Below are 18,142 nucleotides of genomic sequence, written 5' to 3'. Positions count from 1 at the left end.
TTTGCTATTGAAAAATTTCTAACTAGTACCTACAACCTCCTTGTCGTATGGTTCTTTTCGTGGTTTTGGCATTTCTCTATCTATTTTTTTAATACAAATTTGGAGATGGTCATGCGGTCAATGGGGTGCCCGACACATATATTGAATGAAATTACAACACGTTGCTTTTTCAAAAAGGTACAAGCTTGACCAGCTACAGCCTAACAGGGTTGTAGAAAAGTGAAAAAACATCAGTGGAGTGGGGTAATGAATAATGATGATCAAGAAAGATTCGATGAATTTAAGATGTAAGTCATTCTGGTTTTTGTTCTTAAACGTATTGATTTGGTGTATATAAGAATTGTTCATACACAGATTCTTTATCAAGGCTTTCTCAATCCCTATCTTATTCATCAAATGCAAGGAAAAGAATAGAGAAAAGGAAAGGAGAAAATCTTTTTAAATATATGCTAATACTTCTTTATTCAGCTTTTATTTTTCCTTTTTTCTTATTTTAAAACAAATTATGTGAGTAGCATTAAACAATGGAATAATTGATATGAGTCTTTCAAGTTTGATTGGAGATCGTATGACAACATCGACATATATGTTAAACTTTTGTAAACAATAGGAATACTATAAGTTGAAAGAGTTTAAATTTTATGTATCATGCCATCAACAAAGTAAAACACATACATTATCTGATTATTTATAAGGTAATTTAAAATATTTTGCAATTTGAGTACATATAACTTTTGAGAAAAAGATTATACATATCTTAAATGCATAAAATAAAACATCGAAAATAGGGGAAGGAATCGAGATATAGTAAAAAATGATTAAACGGTCATTTATGTCTGGGTAGATTTAGAATAGCTCCTTGAGTATAATATCTTAAGCATATTTGATCAAATTTTGTTTCCGAGAAATAGTTAACAAATTGTAACTACAAAAATATAAAGATTTAATGGGAATTCACATTTAGAGATGCAGCTTTTGCAATTTTTTCCATTTTTGGTCTATTTCTGGTGTCGCAACTTTTGAGGTGCAAATTTTGTTTATTTTGGTCTATTTCTAATGTCTGTTGTAATTTTTGTGTTGTAATTTTTAGCATTCGACGGGAATTTCCTAGCATTTCTAGTTAAAGTGCTCAGTTTTGATAAACTTAAAATACCGAAACTACTCAAAAATAAACTTAAGAGACTATTTTGAACTTACCCACAAACATAATTACCATTTTTGTCATTTTCTCAAGAAGTAGTATAAGGGGTCCCAAGTTTTTAAGTTTCACCAATTCAATCTGAACGTCAGCATTCTCCCGAACACAGAAGAAGATGGTAGTTTGGTCTTACCCACCAACACTGAAACAGCTCAAACTCATTTGTATGGGTAATAATCTTTTTCCTTCTACAGTTTTTTGAATTGGTGCATTTATACTTTTATATATGAATCTTTATTTCATTTCCCCTTTATTACATTTTTCATGTTGTTTTTCTGCTTTAGTTCATGCTTTTCTTCATAATCGCTGAAAAAGAATCAAGTTTCAATTTTTATGAAAATGCAGTTTGTCCTCTATTATCTTCTATTCCTTGTGGGGTGGTTGGGGGCCCGGGGGGGGGGGATGTTGTGCCTTTGGAAATAAAGAGGAGAGTGTTAGTAATTAGTGGAAGTTATATAAAAAAAAAGTAGCAAGGCTTATTATTATTGAAAGACTTGCTAATTGAAAATGTAGGGGAGGAGGATCCAAATTAATTAATAAAGAAAGAAAGAGAACATGTTGCTGTTAGGAGGAATATATCCCAAGTTCTTTTCAGTTGCTGCAAATCATTTAGCCAGTCAATTAACAGAGAAGCAAAAATAAAATAAAATGATAAAGTACGCAGATTAAATTAAAAAGAAGAAGTATTTGGTTGCTACTGTTTTGCGGAATTGTGCATCCAATAGCCAGGACTAATTACAATTATAAAGTAGTAATATTCCATCGTGATGCTTAGATTATATCAGCTAATTGCTACTTACTGCAACAAGTTAAGGTGAGTGGGTAGTATGAAGTTTTAAAATGCACAAGAGGAAAGATAATTTTATTCATGAACGACAAGCTCTTTATATAGAGCAGATACAAACGAAAATACATTAAAGGTGGAACAAACTGATATGATAAGATTCTGTGCAGTAGGATACACTAGAATACAAGAAACTAACAAAATCCTAAACTTAGAAAATAGGAAGCTAATAACAAACTCCTAAACTGAAGGATATCAATTATTATCCTTTAATACGCCCCCGTAAGTTGGGGGTGACTGGAACAAGCCCCAACTTGTGAAAATTGCGCAGAAAAGTGGTACGCGGAAGAGGCTTCGTGAGGATGTCGGCAACTTCATCAGAGAGTGAAGGTGACGAACCTCAAGTGCTTTTTGTTGAACTTGCTCGTGAACAAAATGGAAGTCAATAGCTACATGTTTCATCCTACTGTGAAAAACTGGATTAGCACAAATGTAGGTGGTACTAACGTTGCCACAGAGGACTGTTAGTGGAGCAGACAATGGGAAATGAAGCTCATGGAGCAAATTCGTGAGCCAATTGACTTCAAAAACAACAACTGCAACAACTCGGTACTCAGCTTCCGTGGATGAGCGTGAAACAGACCTTTGCTTTTTGGAAGACCAAGAGATTGGTGAGTTCCCAAGGTAAACAACATGACATGTTGTTGATGTTATGTCTTATGGATTTCCAGCTCAATCAGAGTCAGAATAAGCAAGTAAACGATCTGTTGGTTGTCGACATAGCTTAACTCCCATTGTGCTGGTGTGTTTTAGGTAGCGCAACAAACGTTTGAAGCTTTCCAGTGAGACACTTTTGGATAATGCATAAACTGAGACAACTTGCTGACAGCAAACCCGATGTCAAGGCTAGTGAAGGATAGGTAGTGAAGCTTACCAATGATTCTTCTGTAAAGTGAAATGTCAACAGCAAGTCGGCTTCAGAATCAGTGAAGGAGTAGGTTGATGTCATCGGTGTTGGGACACCCTTGCATTCAGCCATGTGCAATTCATCCAGAAGATCCATGACATATTTGTGTTGAGACAAATATATGGCAGTTGGCATTGATATTACTTCAACACCCAAAAAATAATGCAAGAGCCCAAGATCTTTTAGAGAGAATCGTTGAGAAAGAGTATCAATGATGGACCTGACACTTCTTCCAATATTACCCGTAATAATTATGTCATCAACATATATGAGAGTGTAGACAGTAACCTCTACAATGTGAAGGATAAACAAAGATGAGTCAGATTTGGATTTAACAAACCCAATACTTCTCAAATAGTTGGTGAGCTCGGTGTACCACGCCCTAGGAGCCTGCTTAAGTCCGTATATTGCTTTTTTAGCTTGCAAACATATGTTGGACGTTCAGAAGACTCGAAACCAGGAGGTTGTTTCATGTACACTTCTTCTTCAAATCTGCCTTGTAAGAAGGCATTATTGACATCCAACTGATGAATAGGCCATGAGCGTTGGACAGCAATTGCAAGGACCAAACAGACTATTGCGGGCTTGACAACGGGGCTGAATGTAGAATGATAATCCAACCCAGGCCTTTGCGTGAAACCTTTGGCTACTAGGCGAGCCTTATACCTATCAATGCTTCCATCAGGTTTATGTTTAACTCTAAACAACCACTTACAATCTACAACATTCCGAGAGGGATCACTTGGAACCAAATCCCACGTCTGATTTCTGATTAGAGCATCATATTCTGCTTTCATCGCTTCTTTCCAATGGGAGTATAGTTGTGCTTGACGGTAGGAGCGGGGGATTGGTGGTGAGAGGTTGGTTTTGGCAAGAAAAGTCTTGGGTTTCAGGCTATTTGTTTTTGATCGGGTAACCATTGGTTGAGGAGGGTGGCTTGTTTTGGTTGCGATGGAGGAGAAAGAACGTGTTGGGGTTGGGATTCTATGGGTGGATGTGGTTGAGGGGCTTGGAAAATGTGGTAACTTTAGAGGTCCGACGGCTATAGGTTTGAATAATGGGTGGTTTACTTTTTGCCGCATGAGGAGGGAGGATGGGTTGAGTAGGGGAGGAATAATCAGAGTTGCTAGTTGGATTGTTGGGATAAGGAGGAGAATTACTTGAGCTCTGTGACGCTGCTGGAGAAGGAACATAGCAAGACTTTTGTATACACGTAGACAACGACAAAGGTAGTTCAAAATAATGTGACTCTGTTGGGATATCTGTGTGTGTGCCATTTGGTGAAGATACGTCATCCCAAGTAATTTTAAATTCAGATTTTTATAATTAGAGAAAATATTGGCAAAAGGATAATTATTTTCAGCAAATACTATATCTCTCGAAAGATAAACTTTGGAGGTGGTTGGGTCAAAACATTGATGGCAATAATATTTATTTGAAAATCCCAAATAAACACAGGGCTTTGATTTTGAATCAAGCTTATTTAGTGAATACGGTTTTAGCCACGGATAACATAAACAACCAAAAATTTTGATGTTTTCATAATTTGGTGATTCTTGAAATAAAATCTCATATGGAGACTTATCTTTTAAAATTGGAGTTATCATTCTGTTAATGAGAAAAACAGCTTGATGACATGCAAAACTCCAAAATGTGGCTGGTAATGAAGCTTGATGCATTAGAGTTTTGGTAGTCTGAGTGTTAAAAATAGCGTGAAGTGAGGAAAAGCGACAACCCCCATTTCACGAAAAGCGAGAAGGGAGAAGCAAAGCGCTCGCTTTTTTTAAGTGAAGCGGAATTTAAAAAAAAAATTTAAAATAAATATGGTATATACAACACATGTAATTGGGCAGAAACTGGGCAGAATTTTTCTGAAAAATATTTGCCAGCATTTCGGCGCTTTTTGGACGTTTAGAAAGAAAAAAAAAAGAAAAAGAAGAATAAGAATAAGAAGAAGAAGAAAAAGAATGAAAATAAATCTGGAAAATATACCTGTTGAAACTAAGTTGCTGTTGTATTGTTGAGGTCTTGAAGAAGAAGAAGAAGAACCCTAGTTTGCTTGAACAAATCGCTGCTTGAAGTGAGGAAGAAATCGTTGGTTTGAAGAACCCTAGTTTGCTGCTGAAGAAGTCGAAGAAGTGCTAAAACAGAAACAGCGATTTAGGTCTTTTAATTGAAAAAAGACTTTGGGTCTTTTAATTGAAAAATCGTCCGCTTTGATCGCTTCTGGGCGCTTCACCGCTTCTCGCTTTTTAGGGAGAAGCGGTCGCTTATGCATACCTGAGCCGCCTTTAATGGCAGTAGTGATACCCCTCCCGCTCCGCTTCGCTTCTCGCTTAAAGCAAGGAAGCGCCCGCTTTTTTTAACACTGGGTAGTCTCGACGACATGGCGACGACGTCGTTCTACCATAGCAATTCTTTGTGGAGTATAAGGTGGGGAAATTAAGTGTTCGATGCCTTGTGATTTTAAATATGAAGTTAAGCTTTGAAATTCACCTCCTCCATCAGTGTAAAAGGATAGTATTTTTGTTTGATACCGACATTCGAGCAAAGGATGTAGTGTTTTGAAAGCATCTAAAACCTCATTTTGGTCTGTATTGTTTGCAGCCACATGTACTTTGAAAATTGATTGACGAATAAACATAATATTTTTTCTATCAATAGACAAAACTGGTGAAGGCCCCACGAATCACTATAAATAATTTGTAGCGGCCTTTGACTCTGCAAAGAACTTGTCGAAAAAGATTGCCTGTGGCTTTTATTTGATTGGCATGAATTACAAATCGAAAGAGAGTCTTTCATAACTGGAATGGAAAACCTTTTCAAAAATATATCTAAATTACGGCGTGTTGGATGCCCAAACGCCGATGCCACAAATCTAAACACATAGCCACATTGCATTGCGGTTGAGAAGAAGCGTTGTCTAGCGGCCATTCATAAAGTCGTCCTCTACTCCGTCCTTGAACCAGCGGCGCCTCCGTACTCAGATCCTTCACAAGATAAGAGAATGGAAAGAATTCAATGGATGTTTTATTGTCACAACAAAATTGGGAAACTGAAATTATGTTGTTGGCAATTGAAGGGGAGCAAAGGATATTAGATAACTGAAAGCGAGAATTAGATGCATATAAATCAGTGTTACCAGTGTGAGAAATTGGTATGGTGTTACCATTTCCCATAGCAATCTCTTTTAGACCATTGTAGTCATTAATGTTTGTAAGACTTAGGGCATCCGATGCAACATGGTGTGTAGCCCCTGTATTGACTATCCACGAAGCAGGTTGTTGCGTTTGTCGTCCAGCAAAGTTAGCTCGTGCCTGAAAATGATTATGAGACTGAGAGCGGCAAACTCGAGCAGAGTGTCCAATGCGGTCACATAACTGGCACACTAAGTTGTTGTCTTGCTAATTGGCACGACGATTGCGCCATGGCTGAGAACAATGCTGCTGGTAGTTATTTTGACGCCTGTTGATGTTGTTGGTCCTTGTTTGAGAGCTGGTCTTTTGAGCAACAACCGCAGTGATTGTGGTGGAAGTGTGAGGCAGAGCATTGTGTTTGAGAAAAAGCTCATTGTCAATAAGCTTTTCAAATAGTTCTTCATATGAGATAGGTGTGTCACATGCTTGAATTGCTCCTGAGATTTCTCGATATTCTGGTCCAAGCCCAGTGAGAATGACAATTAGTTCAGCGTTGGTGACAGGTGCTCCTGCAGTCGCAAGTTCATCGCAGAGAGAACGAACTTGATTGAGATAGTCCGTGACAGGAAGGTTTTCTTTGGTGAGACGAGCAAGGCGATCTCGCAAGTTGAATACGCGAGTTTGAGACTTATTGGCATAAGCAGTATGGAGGGAATCCCATGCTGCTTTGGCAGTGGCTGCAACAGCTACAGTGGCAGCAAGAGTTGGATCAACTAACGCTAAAATAACGTTTTGGATCACCTGGTCCTGACGAAACCAATTAAGATAATTGGGGTTGGCAATTGTCTGGTTGTTTGTGGTGGTGGTCTGGACAGGAGAAGTGATAGTCCCATCTAGATGGCCATAGAGATTGTGTCCTCTCATGAGCATGGACACTTGTGCCTTCCAGAGGGAGAAGTTATGGCTGCCAGCAAGTTTGATCGGAAGTTGGGTAACTGGGTTGAATTGAACAATAGAGGTGGTGCTTGTTGCATCAGAATTGGTAATAGAGGGTGCCATTGATACCATATGAAGTTTTAAAATGCACAAGAGGAAAGATAATTTTATTCATGAAGAACAAAGCAAATACAAACGGAAATACATTAAAGGTGGAACAAACTGATATGATAAGATTCTGTGCAGTAGGATACACTAGAATACAGGAAACTAACAAAATCCTAAACCTAGAAAATAGGAAGCTAATAACAAACTCCTAAACTGAAGGATATCAATTGTTATCCTTTAATAGGTAGTTGTCCTCCATAAGCTTCAGCAACAGAATATTTTATCTTGACAATATGAGCAATTTTTTCTAGCCAAGAAATTTCGTTGTTGATGTTAATGTCAATGTTGTAACTTGTGTATTTTCATTTCAGTAGGTTGTAACTTGCGAATGTTCATGAACAAATGGTCTTTGTTTCATTCTGTGTGACAATACATACTGTGGTATGAAATGCTGCCTTGTTTGTGAGTTATCATCAACAGCAACAACTAGCCGTTACTCGCTGCCAGCTTTGGAGGGTAAATTTATGAACTTAGTCTGTGCCGAAGAATAAAAGGCTGACTAAACTTGCGTCAGCTTTAATTTAGTTCCCTAAACTTCATTTCTGCTTACTGAACCATAAAAGTTTAGAGGCAAGGGCCATCGACATAGGCACCTTGTAATTAGCTATCAGCAAACTACACATATTTAAATTGCTGTCTAAACATTTAGTTTGGATGACAAATCTGTGGCATAGATTTTTTTTTTTTTTTTTTGATGAAGTAAGTGAATATTATTAACAAAAGGCATCAAGAAGATGCAGATGTTACAAACAAACAGAAAGTATCGGCCCAAAAATATCAACAAAAGATCTATCATAAGACTAAGGAGCTGATAAATTCCAAAAAGGATTCAGGGTATAAACAAGGGTAAGATTAACCCAGCTAAAAAGATTAACTAAACATTTGGCTTTAAGAGAATGATTGGCAGTTGAGACCTCATCAAAGCATCTCTGATTCCTTTCGGTCCATATACACCACAAAATACAAGCAGGAACCATAGCCCAGATCCTTTTGATGGTTTTATCAACTTTCCATGAGCACCAACTCACAAAAGCCTCCCTGACACTACATGGCATAGACCAATGTAGACCAAAAAGAGTTAGGAACATATTCCACATTTCTGTTGCAACTGAGCAATGAAGAAACAAATGATTATTGGTTAGCTGGGACTAAGAAGGGATAGGATTTGATTAGCGCGCTTTCCGCCTGTCCTTTCCTTACTCTGTCTATGGTATGCCTGAGATGACAGTCTTTCTCCTTGGCTTGTACTCGAGATCCGATGACACTGCATGGCATAGACCAATGCAGACCAAAAAGAGTTAGGAACATGTTCCACATTTCTGTTGCAACTGAGCAATGAAGAAACAAATGATTAATTGACTGAGACTTGCAGAGGCACATGTAACACCTATTAGGTAGCTGAAAATTTCTCCTGATGAGATTGTCTTGTGTTAAGCAAGAGCCCTTTAGAGTAATCCAGCTAAAACAGATAACTTTTGGTGGCAGCTTAGTTCTCCAGATTAATTTCCAAGGCCATTGATCAATCCTTTCTTCATTGGAGCTCAAGTGGGAGGAGCCTGCTTTAACGGAGTAAGTGCCCTCTTTGTTGTTGCCCCATTTAAGGCTGGCTCTTCCCTGGCTGGCGACTATGTTGTTACGCAGGCTTCCAAGAAGTGAAGCCAGATCTTCTATCTCCCAATCATTAAGATCTCTTCTTAGGTTTAGATTTCATGTATTGTCCTCCCTGTTTTGAGCAATAGTAGAGTCTGGATTGGTTGCAATTAGGAATAATCTTGGGTAGACCTCCTTTAGTGTAGTGTGCCCCAACCATTTGTCCTTCCAAAATTGGATGTGTGAACCATTTCCCACTTGCAGTGACGTGTTTCTTGAGAAATCCTCCCAAAGTTTCATGATATTCTTCCACAGCCCAGTTCCATATGGTGTTCTAACCATATTAGTGCACCAGTGACTAGAAGTCCCATACTTTGCTTGGATGATCTCTTTCCAGAACCCAGCTTCCTCCTGGTTATACCTCCAGTGCCACTTCATAAGCATGCTTTTGTTGTGAAGTGCCGGATCTTTAACTCCAAGGCCCCCAAGTGTTTTGGGCATTGTAACTTTGGACCATTTGACTAAGTGAAACTTATGCTCTTTACTGTTGCCCTCCCATAGGAAAGATCTTCTGAATTTGTCTAGTTGTTTTTGCACTTTGATTGGGATTGGGAATAGGGACATAAAATAGGTAGGTATACTATCCAAAACACTACTGATGAGTGTTAATCTACCCCCAAAAGAAAGGTACTGTTGCTGCCATGATGCCAATCTTTTCTCAAACTTTTCAATGATCACATTCCAAATATCAGTTGCCCTGTGTCTAGCACCCAAGGGGAGACCTAAGTAGGTAGTAGGAAATGATCCTGTGGTGCAGAACATAATATCAGCGAGCTCCTCCAAGTGAGGTACCATATTAACAGGATAAATGATACTCTTGGACATGTTAATGTGAAGTCCTGAAATAGCTTCAAAAATCATCAGAGTAAGATTGAGATATTGCACTTGAGTTTTTTCTGCATCACAGAAAATAAGGGTGTCATCTGCAAATAAGAGGTGGGATACGGAGATTGATGTGCCTGAGATGTTCCCCACTTCAAAACCTTTCAACCATTGCAATTGCTTGGCCTTTTCTAGCATTCTTACTCACTGGTAAGGAATTGAGTGGGATGATGGATTAACGGAAATGTGGATGGTTCATAGGTTTGGTATTTGCTATTGGAAAAGCATAAAATTTGGTTAAATTCCTTCATTTGTTTTTTCTTTTTTCATAGTTCAATGTGTGGCCTGGAGATACGGTCAAATTTCAGGAGGGTACTTCGTGTATAGTAATACTTGCTGCTTCTCTCCTTTTCTTTTGATAGGTAAACATCCTGCTTCCCTTTCATCTGCTTAAACAGCACTTGACAAAAATATTGCTTTGAATATGGACTCTTTTTTATTATTATCTGACTATCTATTTAGGTCATTCGAAATTGGTCATTGTCGCTGCAAGTCCGACAAACATAAGCTAATTTGACAATCTCAAAGAAAATGAATCTAAATGAAAAGATTGAAAACCTTCATTAAAAAAGAGACAAAACCTTCAATAAAGGATAAAAACGATAGAAGAAAACAAACAAACTAGATAAGTTCTGGATACCAATATAGCGGAAAGCAAAATGCTAGCGGAACCTAGAGAGAGAGAGCATGTTAATTTAATTTTTGATCTTAGCATGTTAATTTAATTTTTGATCTTAGCAGGCTAATTCATTGTGGATCATCTAGATTTGATGGATATTACCTCACTTTTCCATGAAATGGATAGTAGCAGAACATTGATAACCAGCTGCTTGAATTACTGAGAGCTAGTAGTAGTTAGTATTTGTCATGTTATTTGAAACAGTAAGGACGCCCCATGGGATGTGTGTGGACGCCGCATGGGATGGGATGCACATCAGAGTTCGAACCCTGAAACCTGATACTAACATGGGAGTAGGATAGAGAGGGTGCGCTCATACTCCCCTGAGTTTCAAACCTGTGGGCCGGCTGGAGTTGCGGCTAAGCTAACTCACAGGGATTTCTCAGTTATCAGGAAAACATACTGCTGTGGATGTACTACTAAATGTTTACAATGTAACAAACACGAATTAGACAACTGAAATGTAGTAAGGAATGCTGCTAATTTCTGAAAAGGCGAAGAATAGCCTGGTGCATAATGATCTGCTGATTTTCTATTTTCTGATATATGAAATAAAGTATCAGACTTTAGTTCAACGTAAGTTCGAGGAAGATAGAAAAGTACTCCAAATTATGGGGATGAGTGGTTGACCCCAGGTCAGTAACAAACACTCTCATAACACGCTTCTTTAATGCTCGGGTGAAGATAGGAATAGCCTTCTGGTGTCATGAACGAAAACATTCCACCAACTCTACCCTTGCAGATATTACGTTTCCTGCTTGGCCGCCATCTTCAAATCGAACATAGACAACCTGTACGTATTAGAAACTAACAGAAAAGCATTGGCCTTATCATATTCTGAATAACCCAGCCATTATTTTAATTTGGGTATAAGAACTAATACTGTAGGCTCTAGAGGATCAGTTTCTGGGGGAACTAGATGGATTGCAAGACTCGCCACAGAAACACAAAAGATTAGGTCTCTAGTTTTATGTAGGGTAGCTGCATGTCCCCGGCATTCTTGTTGTAAACTTCCTGAGTTGGCCATAGTAGGACCAGGTATTGAACCAATAAAAACAATCAGCGTATATGTACTTGAAACCCATCTAGTGTCCCTTCCTCTATCTTAGTAGAGGCACCATATTAGCCTTCTTCAGGTTGAAAGACAAGCTCACTGCCACTTCAGCTCGCAGAGTAGAATTACCCAAATCAGTTCAGCTGGACTTAGAATTGATAGGAATTCTTTCCTTCTTGTCAGGTTTAGAGGGGCTAAATAAATTTTTGAAGTACTTCACTTATTAATATCTTGAATTGAATGATTTTCCAAAGGGACAATACGGAGTTAGAGGCTATATAAGAGCAGCTTGATCGAGATGACTTGCCAAATAGGGAACTTGAAAACACTGTGGCCAAGAGAAGGGAAAAGCTAGTCAACCTTGAAAGAGTTAGAAGTTAAAGTGTACTGAGAAAAAAAGTTCTTCAGCTTATTGAGAAAAAATAAATTCAAAGAACAAAGCTATCTCTCTAATAGTCCATCAAACAGGAGGGCGAAGGCTTTTAGAAAAAGTATTTATAGTGTTTAAGTCAGAGGATTTGGTAGAGGCGGGTGCATGAGTTAATAGTGCTACTAACAGCTCCTATATGATGAGGTTTGGTGTGGAGGAAATATTAATAGAGTTACTACAGATTAATTCATACGGTAAAGTTTTAATTGTTGCAATTGAGGTTACTACAAATCTAATCAGTGTATAATCGTAATGAATAATTTTGTTATTGCTATTGACTAATCAGTGTATGCCGTCAAATTTTTTACCTTCCCTTTTTTATAAGTCAGTTATAGCATCTAAAGATTTTTTTTTACTTCATAAGTCCCGATTTCATCTTTTACTGCTTAACAAATGAGGAAGTCATTTTCTGGGTTTGGTTGACCAAAAAAAAAATTCATCAAATAGGGGAAAATGACTTCTCTCGCTTTGGTGGATGGAAGTCATTTTTCTACAACTATTTATATTTTAAACTTCATATTACTTGCTTCAATTAATACTTAGACATCGTTATTTATCTGTAATAATTTATATTTATTCAGAAAAATATTTTCCACGAAAAATGACTTTTTACCAATACCAAACACACTCCCGTTTTTCATTATTTTCAGCTCAACAACATTCATGAGTTGCTTGTAATATAGTTTTCCATTATTTTATCATTCTTAGGTGGAGTTCGAATTTTGAACTATACCAATTGAGACTAGCTATAGTGACTCCCTATTTTCTTACTTTACTTTAGGCTGATTCTGAATTTCACTGGTTTTAAGACATCACTTGTGAAATTTTAGGAAGAAAGCCAAATTTTTTGTCTAATCTACTGCTTCGTATCATGTAACCTTAATTTAAGTTTGATTAATTTTGACAATGGTTTGTCCTTGTGGGTTTCTTTAAAGTATATCCTTTGTCTCAAATATTGCTTATGTTTTTTTTTTTTTTGGAAAATTCCCAGGAAACCCGCAACCACTAACTTTCGGATGCGCACTGGGTAAGCTGCTCACTGCGCAATAGCTTGCAAATCACACAGGAAATATAAACCACGAGTTCTGATTGAGGAGGTTGCTGGTGAGGAGAATCGATCCCAGGTATCCCATGTGGGAAACCACTCAGCCAACCCTTGCGAGCATTGTTTTTGGTTTGTTAGGATTATTATATAACAAAAGGAGGTTTATCTAGTAAAGCTACCTTCTAGCCTAACAAAAAAAAGTGGATTCTCGTGTTTCTTTAAAAAGAAATTCGATGATGACAGGTCTTGTTTTCTGTAGTATGAATTTTCTTTCTTGTCATTGTTCGTTATGTTATCTATGCTAATGGCGATTAGTTAATGGATAAGACATGGGTTGTATGTGTTAAAATATTGTTGTGGGGTTCATTCACTTAAGAAAAACTTTTTTTCTTTATTAGTTTCGGTGAAACACCTAAAGCCTTTATATCTTCAGTTTATCAATCATATAGATAAGCCAATATCTGCTCTAAGCAACCAGAATCCTTTTTGTTGTTATTTAGTGCACCTTATATTTGTATATTTAGAGAATATCATTATGTTCGCTATGTTTGTTGCACATTTTAGAATTGAACAAAGGATTAAGGTTTATCCAGTTTTCCAAAGAAAAGAAAAGGAAATTGTGCCGACCTCATAAAGCTAATAAAGAAAGAAGGGACAAAAGGAAAATGCAGATACATGGTGTTGAAACATCATTTTCGTTATGAATAAGTAAGTTGGAATGAAACAAAGAAGAGGGAAAAAATGCAAATAACTTTTTGCATTATTAATTCATGGATTCCCATAGAGATCAAGACCCTGGATTTTTTTATTCCAAATTTGTCTTCACTTCCAACATTATGCAATATTCCATCTGTATAGGCTGAGTAAAATGCTCAGCAAAAAGACAATGCTGTGGAGAGTCTCCTTGGTATATATATCAGTATTTGCTTCTTCAGTCTTCAACGTAGAGTGTCCTTGGTTTAGATTTCTCATCCTAAATTAAAGCTAAGTTTTCTGTGTTTTTCATTTCTCACCAGTTATGGCTTCTGCTTCATTTCTTTCAACAATCGGCAAAAGGTATGTTTCGCAGCCCTCGATCTCTCTAATATCAATGGAAGGATGAAAATGTGATCTCCTTTAATTCATAGAACATTCTTTGAGAAGTATCCTCTCTTATACTTATTTCAAAAGGCATTTGACAGTTTTTGTTATGGACCAACATGGATAAAATTTACTGTACTAAGGCTAATCTGGAAACTATTACTGTGACTTTGATTTTTACTCCTATTAAACCTACCATATGCTTAAGTATCATTGAGATCAACTTCTCCTGTTGCTCTTGAAACATCTTAAGCTGTTTTAGTAAAGGGGCATAAGATCTTGCTCTTTGCATCCAAAAAAGAGTTGCCATTTTTTGACGCTAGTATCCGATTAGTTTGCTCGCACCTCGACTGTTTCATTGTGTACCTGTTACGTACCTCCCACCAGTATAGGCATTGAATAACTCTGCCCACCACGGCTTAGGCATATGAGAAGAAATCCCTAGTATTTTTTGTCTCCGCTGGAATGTAAACATAACTTGCCATTATTACATTATTTAGGCAATCATTTTTTCTTTGACCATTATATTATCCAATTTTCTTTAAGATACTTTCAGCTATAGAAAGTTATGATTTAGAGTGTTTCCATACAGTTTCTGAATATGTAAATTTACTTAAACAAATTTGAGAATCAGTATTCGAATTTATGCTAAATATTAGATGAGTTTTGACCTCAAAATTTACTTGCCATTCATTTGGTAATTGAGACCAATATAACTTCCATGTTCTGTATATGAAGGCTAGAGGGGAAAGTTGCGATTGTAACCGGAGGAGCTAGTGGCATCGGTGAAGCAACTGCAAAGCTCTTCTCCGAACATGGAGCCAAAGTGGTCATTGCTGATGTACAAGATGAACGCAGCAACTCAGTTAGCAACGCCCTTGGAAGCCCATCACACTCCATTTACATTCATTGCGACGTGACAAATGAAGACCATGTCCAAAATGCCGTCGATAGAACCATCTCCACATTCGGAAAACTCGACATCATAATCTGTAATGCTGGCATATCCGACGAGACCAAGCCAAGAATCATCGACAACACGAAGGAAGATTTTGAACGGGTGCTCAGTATAAACGTGACAGGAGTTTTCTTGTGCATGAAGCATGCTGCTCGTGTCATGGTCCCGGCACGTAGCGGTTGCATCATTTCCACCGCCAGCGTAAGCTCCAGAGTCGGAGCTGCAGCATCACATGCATACTGCAGCTCCAAACACGCCGTGTTGGGGCTTACGAAGAATCTGGCGGTGGAGCTGGGGCAATTTGGTATACGAGTGAATTGTTTGTCGCCCTACGCGATGGTTACGCCATTGGCGACGAAGGTTGTGGGGCTTGAGAATGAAATGTTTGAGACGGCGTTGAGTATGGCTGGGAACCTTAAAGGAGCGATATTAAGGGTGGATGATGTTGCAAAAGCAGCACTGTTCTTGGCAGGTGAAGATTCTAAGTATATCAGTGGGCACAATTTATTCATTGATGGCGGATTCACTGTGTATAATCCATCACTAGGCATGTTCAAGTATCCAGAATCTTGATATAAGGATTTGCAGTTTGTTCTTGAAATAATGTTGCATAGCAGCTGCTAATTTAATTATTATGGGAATACAGACTTTTGATTTTAGAACTGATGATATTTATCATTACCTTTACAGAATGCAGCTGACATTCAATTGGACTTCTGACACCGAGATCCTTGTATTGCATTTTCAATTTTTGATTCTTTAAAGTGAAACATTTGTAAGTACTGCGCTGCAAACTGTATTACCTAATATCAGCATTTCTTTTAAAATGATGCAATTACAAAAAAATTGTAAAATTTAAAGCATTTTATATGAAAAAGGATGATGATTGGCGAAATGGAATGCGGAAGGAGTAGGGATTTTGTTTTGGCAAGGATGGCAGGAATTACAAAAAATATTGGGATTAAACTATGGTCAACTTTAAAGTGTTTCTAAGCAGAAATATAGTAAGTTGAGGGTTTACCAACTTAATTAGGGTTAGTTTGGTACATCGGATTAGAATAATAATTCCGGGATAAAATTTGAGATTAACTTTAATTATCCAATATTTGGTTTGGAGTATTAGCTAATCCCGAAATAACTTTTACACTAAAATGGTGGAATTAGCTATCCCATATAGAAGGTGGAATAACAAATTCCATGGGACAACCCACTACACGGGATATTATGGGAATTCCACCATTGTACCAAACGACCCCTTAGAGCTTTTATTAATAAACACTTTCAATGTTGATCAAACCCGGTATATAAATTAATTTATAAGCGTATATAAGCACCTCTATATCTTTTTTTTATATAAAAATAAAATTACGTCGTCTGGTGGCTCTGCCCTTTCATTCAGCCACAAAAACTACAAATAAAAGGAAGGGGATCAAGCACTCTTTATATCTGCTCTAAGGAATTAAAAGTTTCTTTATATTTTCTTTGTTTGTATTTAAAATCAATTATACAATAAAAGAGAAAAATATGGTAAAATACATACCTTAAATCCAGAATTTAATCATGAAGGAAATTCATGGAACAACTGACAATCATTATCCTCAATCCCAAAGCTTCTACTCAATTGGTTAGAGTCTCGTGCTGATAACGTGTTATGAACAATAAAAGAAGAAGAAGAATATTGCAGAGAAAAGTAGGGAGAGAGAATTCTTATTTGTGATGACCCAAAAGGTTATCACTTGTTTTAAAACGAAACCTCTGTGTTCTGAGGCCTTGAAAACCTCATTTAGAGTTACCTCGATTTGCGTGCGCAGTTCGGGCGCGTAGCCGGAAAAGCTTAAACATGATAATCTGTGAAAAATGATAAGTCTTGATTATAAAATGAGCTAATTTGACTTCGGTCAACGTTTTGGGTAAACGGACCCGGACCCGTGATTTGACGGTCCCGGAGGGTCCGTAGGAAAATATGGGACTTGGGCGTATGCCCGAAATCGAATTCCGAGGTCCCAAGCCCGAGAAATGAATTTTTAAGGGAAATTGTTTTCTCGAATTGTTTAAAGAAATTTGAAGTGAAATTTGATTAGAACATGATGGTATTGAGCCCGTATTTTGGTTCCGGCGCCCGGTACATATATGATTTAAGACATTTCTGTGGAATTTGGTGAAAAACGGATGTCATGTGACGTGATTCGGACTTAAATTGCAAAAATTATGTTTAAGGAAGTTTTGAGAAAATTTCATTGATCTCGAGATTTAATTTGATGTTCCTAAAGTTATTTTGATGATTTGATTACACGAGTAAGTCCATATGGTGTTTTTGAGTTAGTACGACATTTGGTTTGGAGCCCCGAGGGCTCGGGTGAGTTTCGGGATATTTTTACACTTAGGAAAAAGTTGCAGATTCAGAGAAGTTGCAGGTCTCTGAACCCAGGTCTCGCGGTCCGCGGTGGAAGCTTCGCGGCCGCGGTGGGATTTGTGCGGTCCGCGGTGAGCAAGGCCAAGCCTCCGTGGCCGCACTCGATTTCTTGCGGTCCGCGGTGGAGCTCCGCAGCCGTAGTCCTTTTTATGCGGTCCACGGAGAGGGTCTGAGAGGGGTATAAATAGACGAGATTTTCAGTTATTTTTCATTTTTCAAAACCCCAAAAACATAAGAGGTGATTTTTCAAACAACCTTTCTTCTCCAAATCAATTATAAGTCATTTTTAACTACTTTTCTTCAATCATTAACATCTTTTAACATGATTTTAACTTCAAATCAATGATTTTCATAGGGGAAATTGGGTGTTTTGGGTAAAACCTAAAGTTTTCAAAAAATTGGGGATTTGGACCTCGATTTGAGGTCCGATTTCAAAACAAATTACATAATTAAGCTCTTGGGGGAATGGGTAATCGGGTTTTGGTTCGAACCTCAGGTTTTGACCACGTGGGCCCGGGGGCAATTTTGACTTTTTGGGTAAAACTTTGGAAAACTCATTTTCATGCATTCAAAAATTGATTCATTTAACGTTTATTGATGTAATTAAGTAAATTGTGGCTAATACGAGCGGATTGGTGGTGAAATCAAAAGGTAAAGCTATAGTTGAAACTTGAATTGTGTTCGAGGCATCGAGGTAAGTGTTTGCTCTAACCTTAGCTTGAGGGATTAGGAGTTGTGTCCTATTTACTATTTGCTTCTTG

General features: G+C 37.7%; 1 protein-coding gene across 6 annotated transcripts; it reads left to right on the top strand.

The window, feature by feature from the left end:
* The first annotated feature begins 268 nt into the window (after positions 1 to 268).
* Positions 269 to 15,747, top strand: LOC107792886 (secoisolariciresinol dehydrogenase). Of its 6 annotated transcripts, none has more exons than XM_016615136.2 (5): positions 269 to 287; positions 1,291 to 1,368; positions 12,877 to 13,009; positions 13,947 to 13,986; positions 14,749 to 15,747. In XM_016615136.2, exons 4-5 carry the CDS (start codon positions 13,949 to 13,951, stop codon positions 15,539 to 15,541), a joined length of 831 nt encoding a protein of 276 aa, XP_016470622.1. In that variant the 5' UTR covers positions 269 to 287; positions 1,291 to 1,368; positions 12,877 to 13,009; positions 13,947 to 13,948; the 3' UTR covers positions 15,542 to 15,747. The 6 variants fall into 6 exon arrangements, with proteins under 6 accessions (XP_016470622.1, XP_016470624.1, XP_016470621.1 ...); XM_016615138.2 differs by lacking the exon at positions 269 to 287 and adding an exon at positions 9,995 to 10,084 and having other exon boundaries at positions 1,035 to 1,368; XM_016615139.2 differs by lacking the exon at positions 269 to 287 and adding an exon at positions 7,502 to 7,646 and having other exon boundaries at positions 1,259 to 1,368.
* The last annotated feature ends 2,395 nt before the right edge of the window (positions 15,748 to 18,142 follow it).

The sequence above is a fragment of the Nicotiana tabacum genome, chromosome 5 (genome assembly GCF_000715075.1).
Source record: "Nicotiana tabacum cultivar K326 chromosome 5, ASM71507v2, whole genome shotgun sequence".
NCBI classification, from domain to species: domain Eukaryota; kingdom Viridiplantae; phylum Streptophyta; class Magnoliopsida; order Solanales; family Solanaceae; genus Nicotiana; species Nicotiana tabacum.
This window is presented reverse-complemented; position numbering and strand designations above follow the sequence as displayed.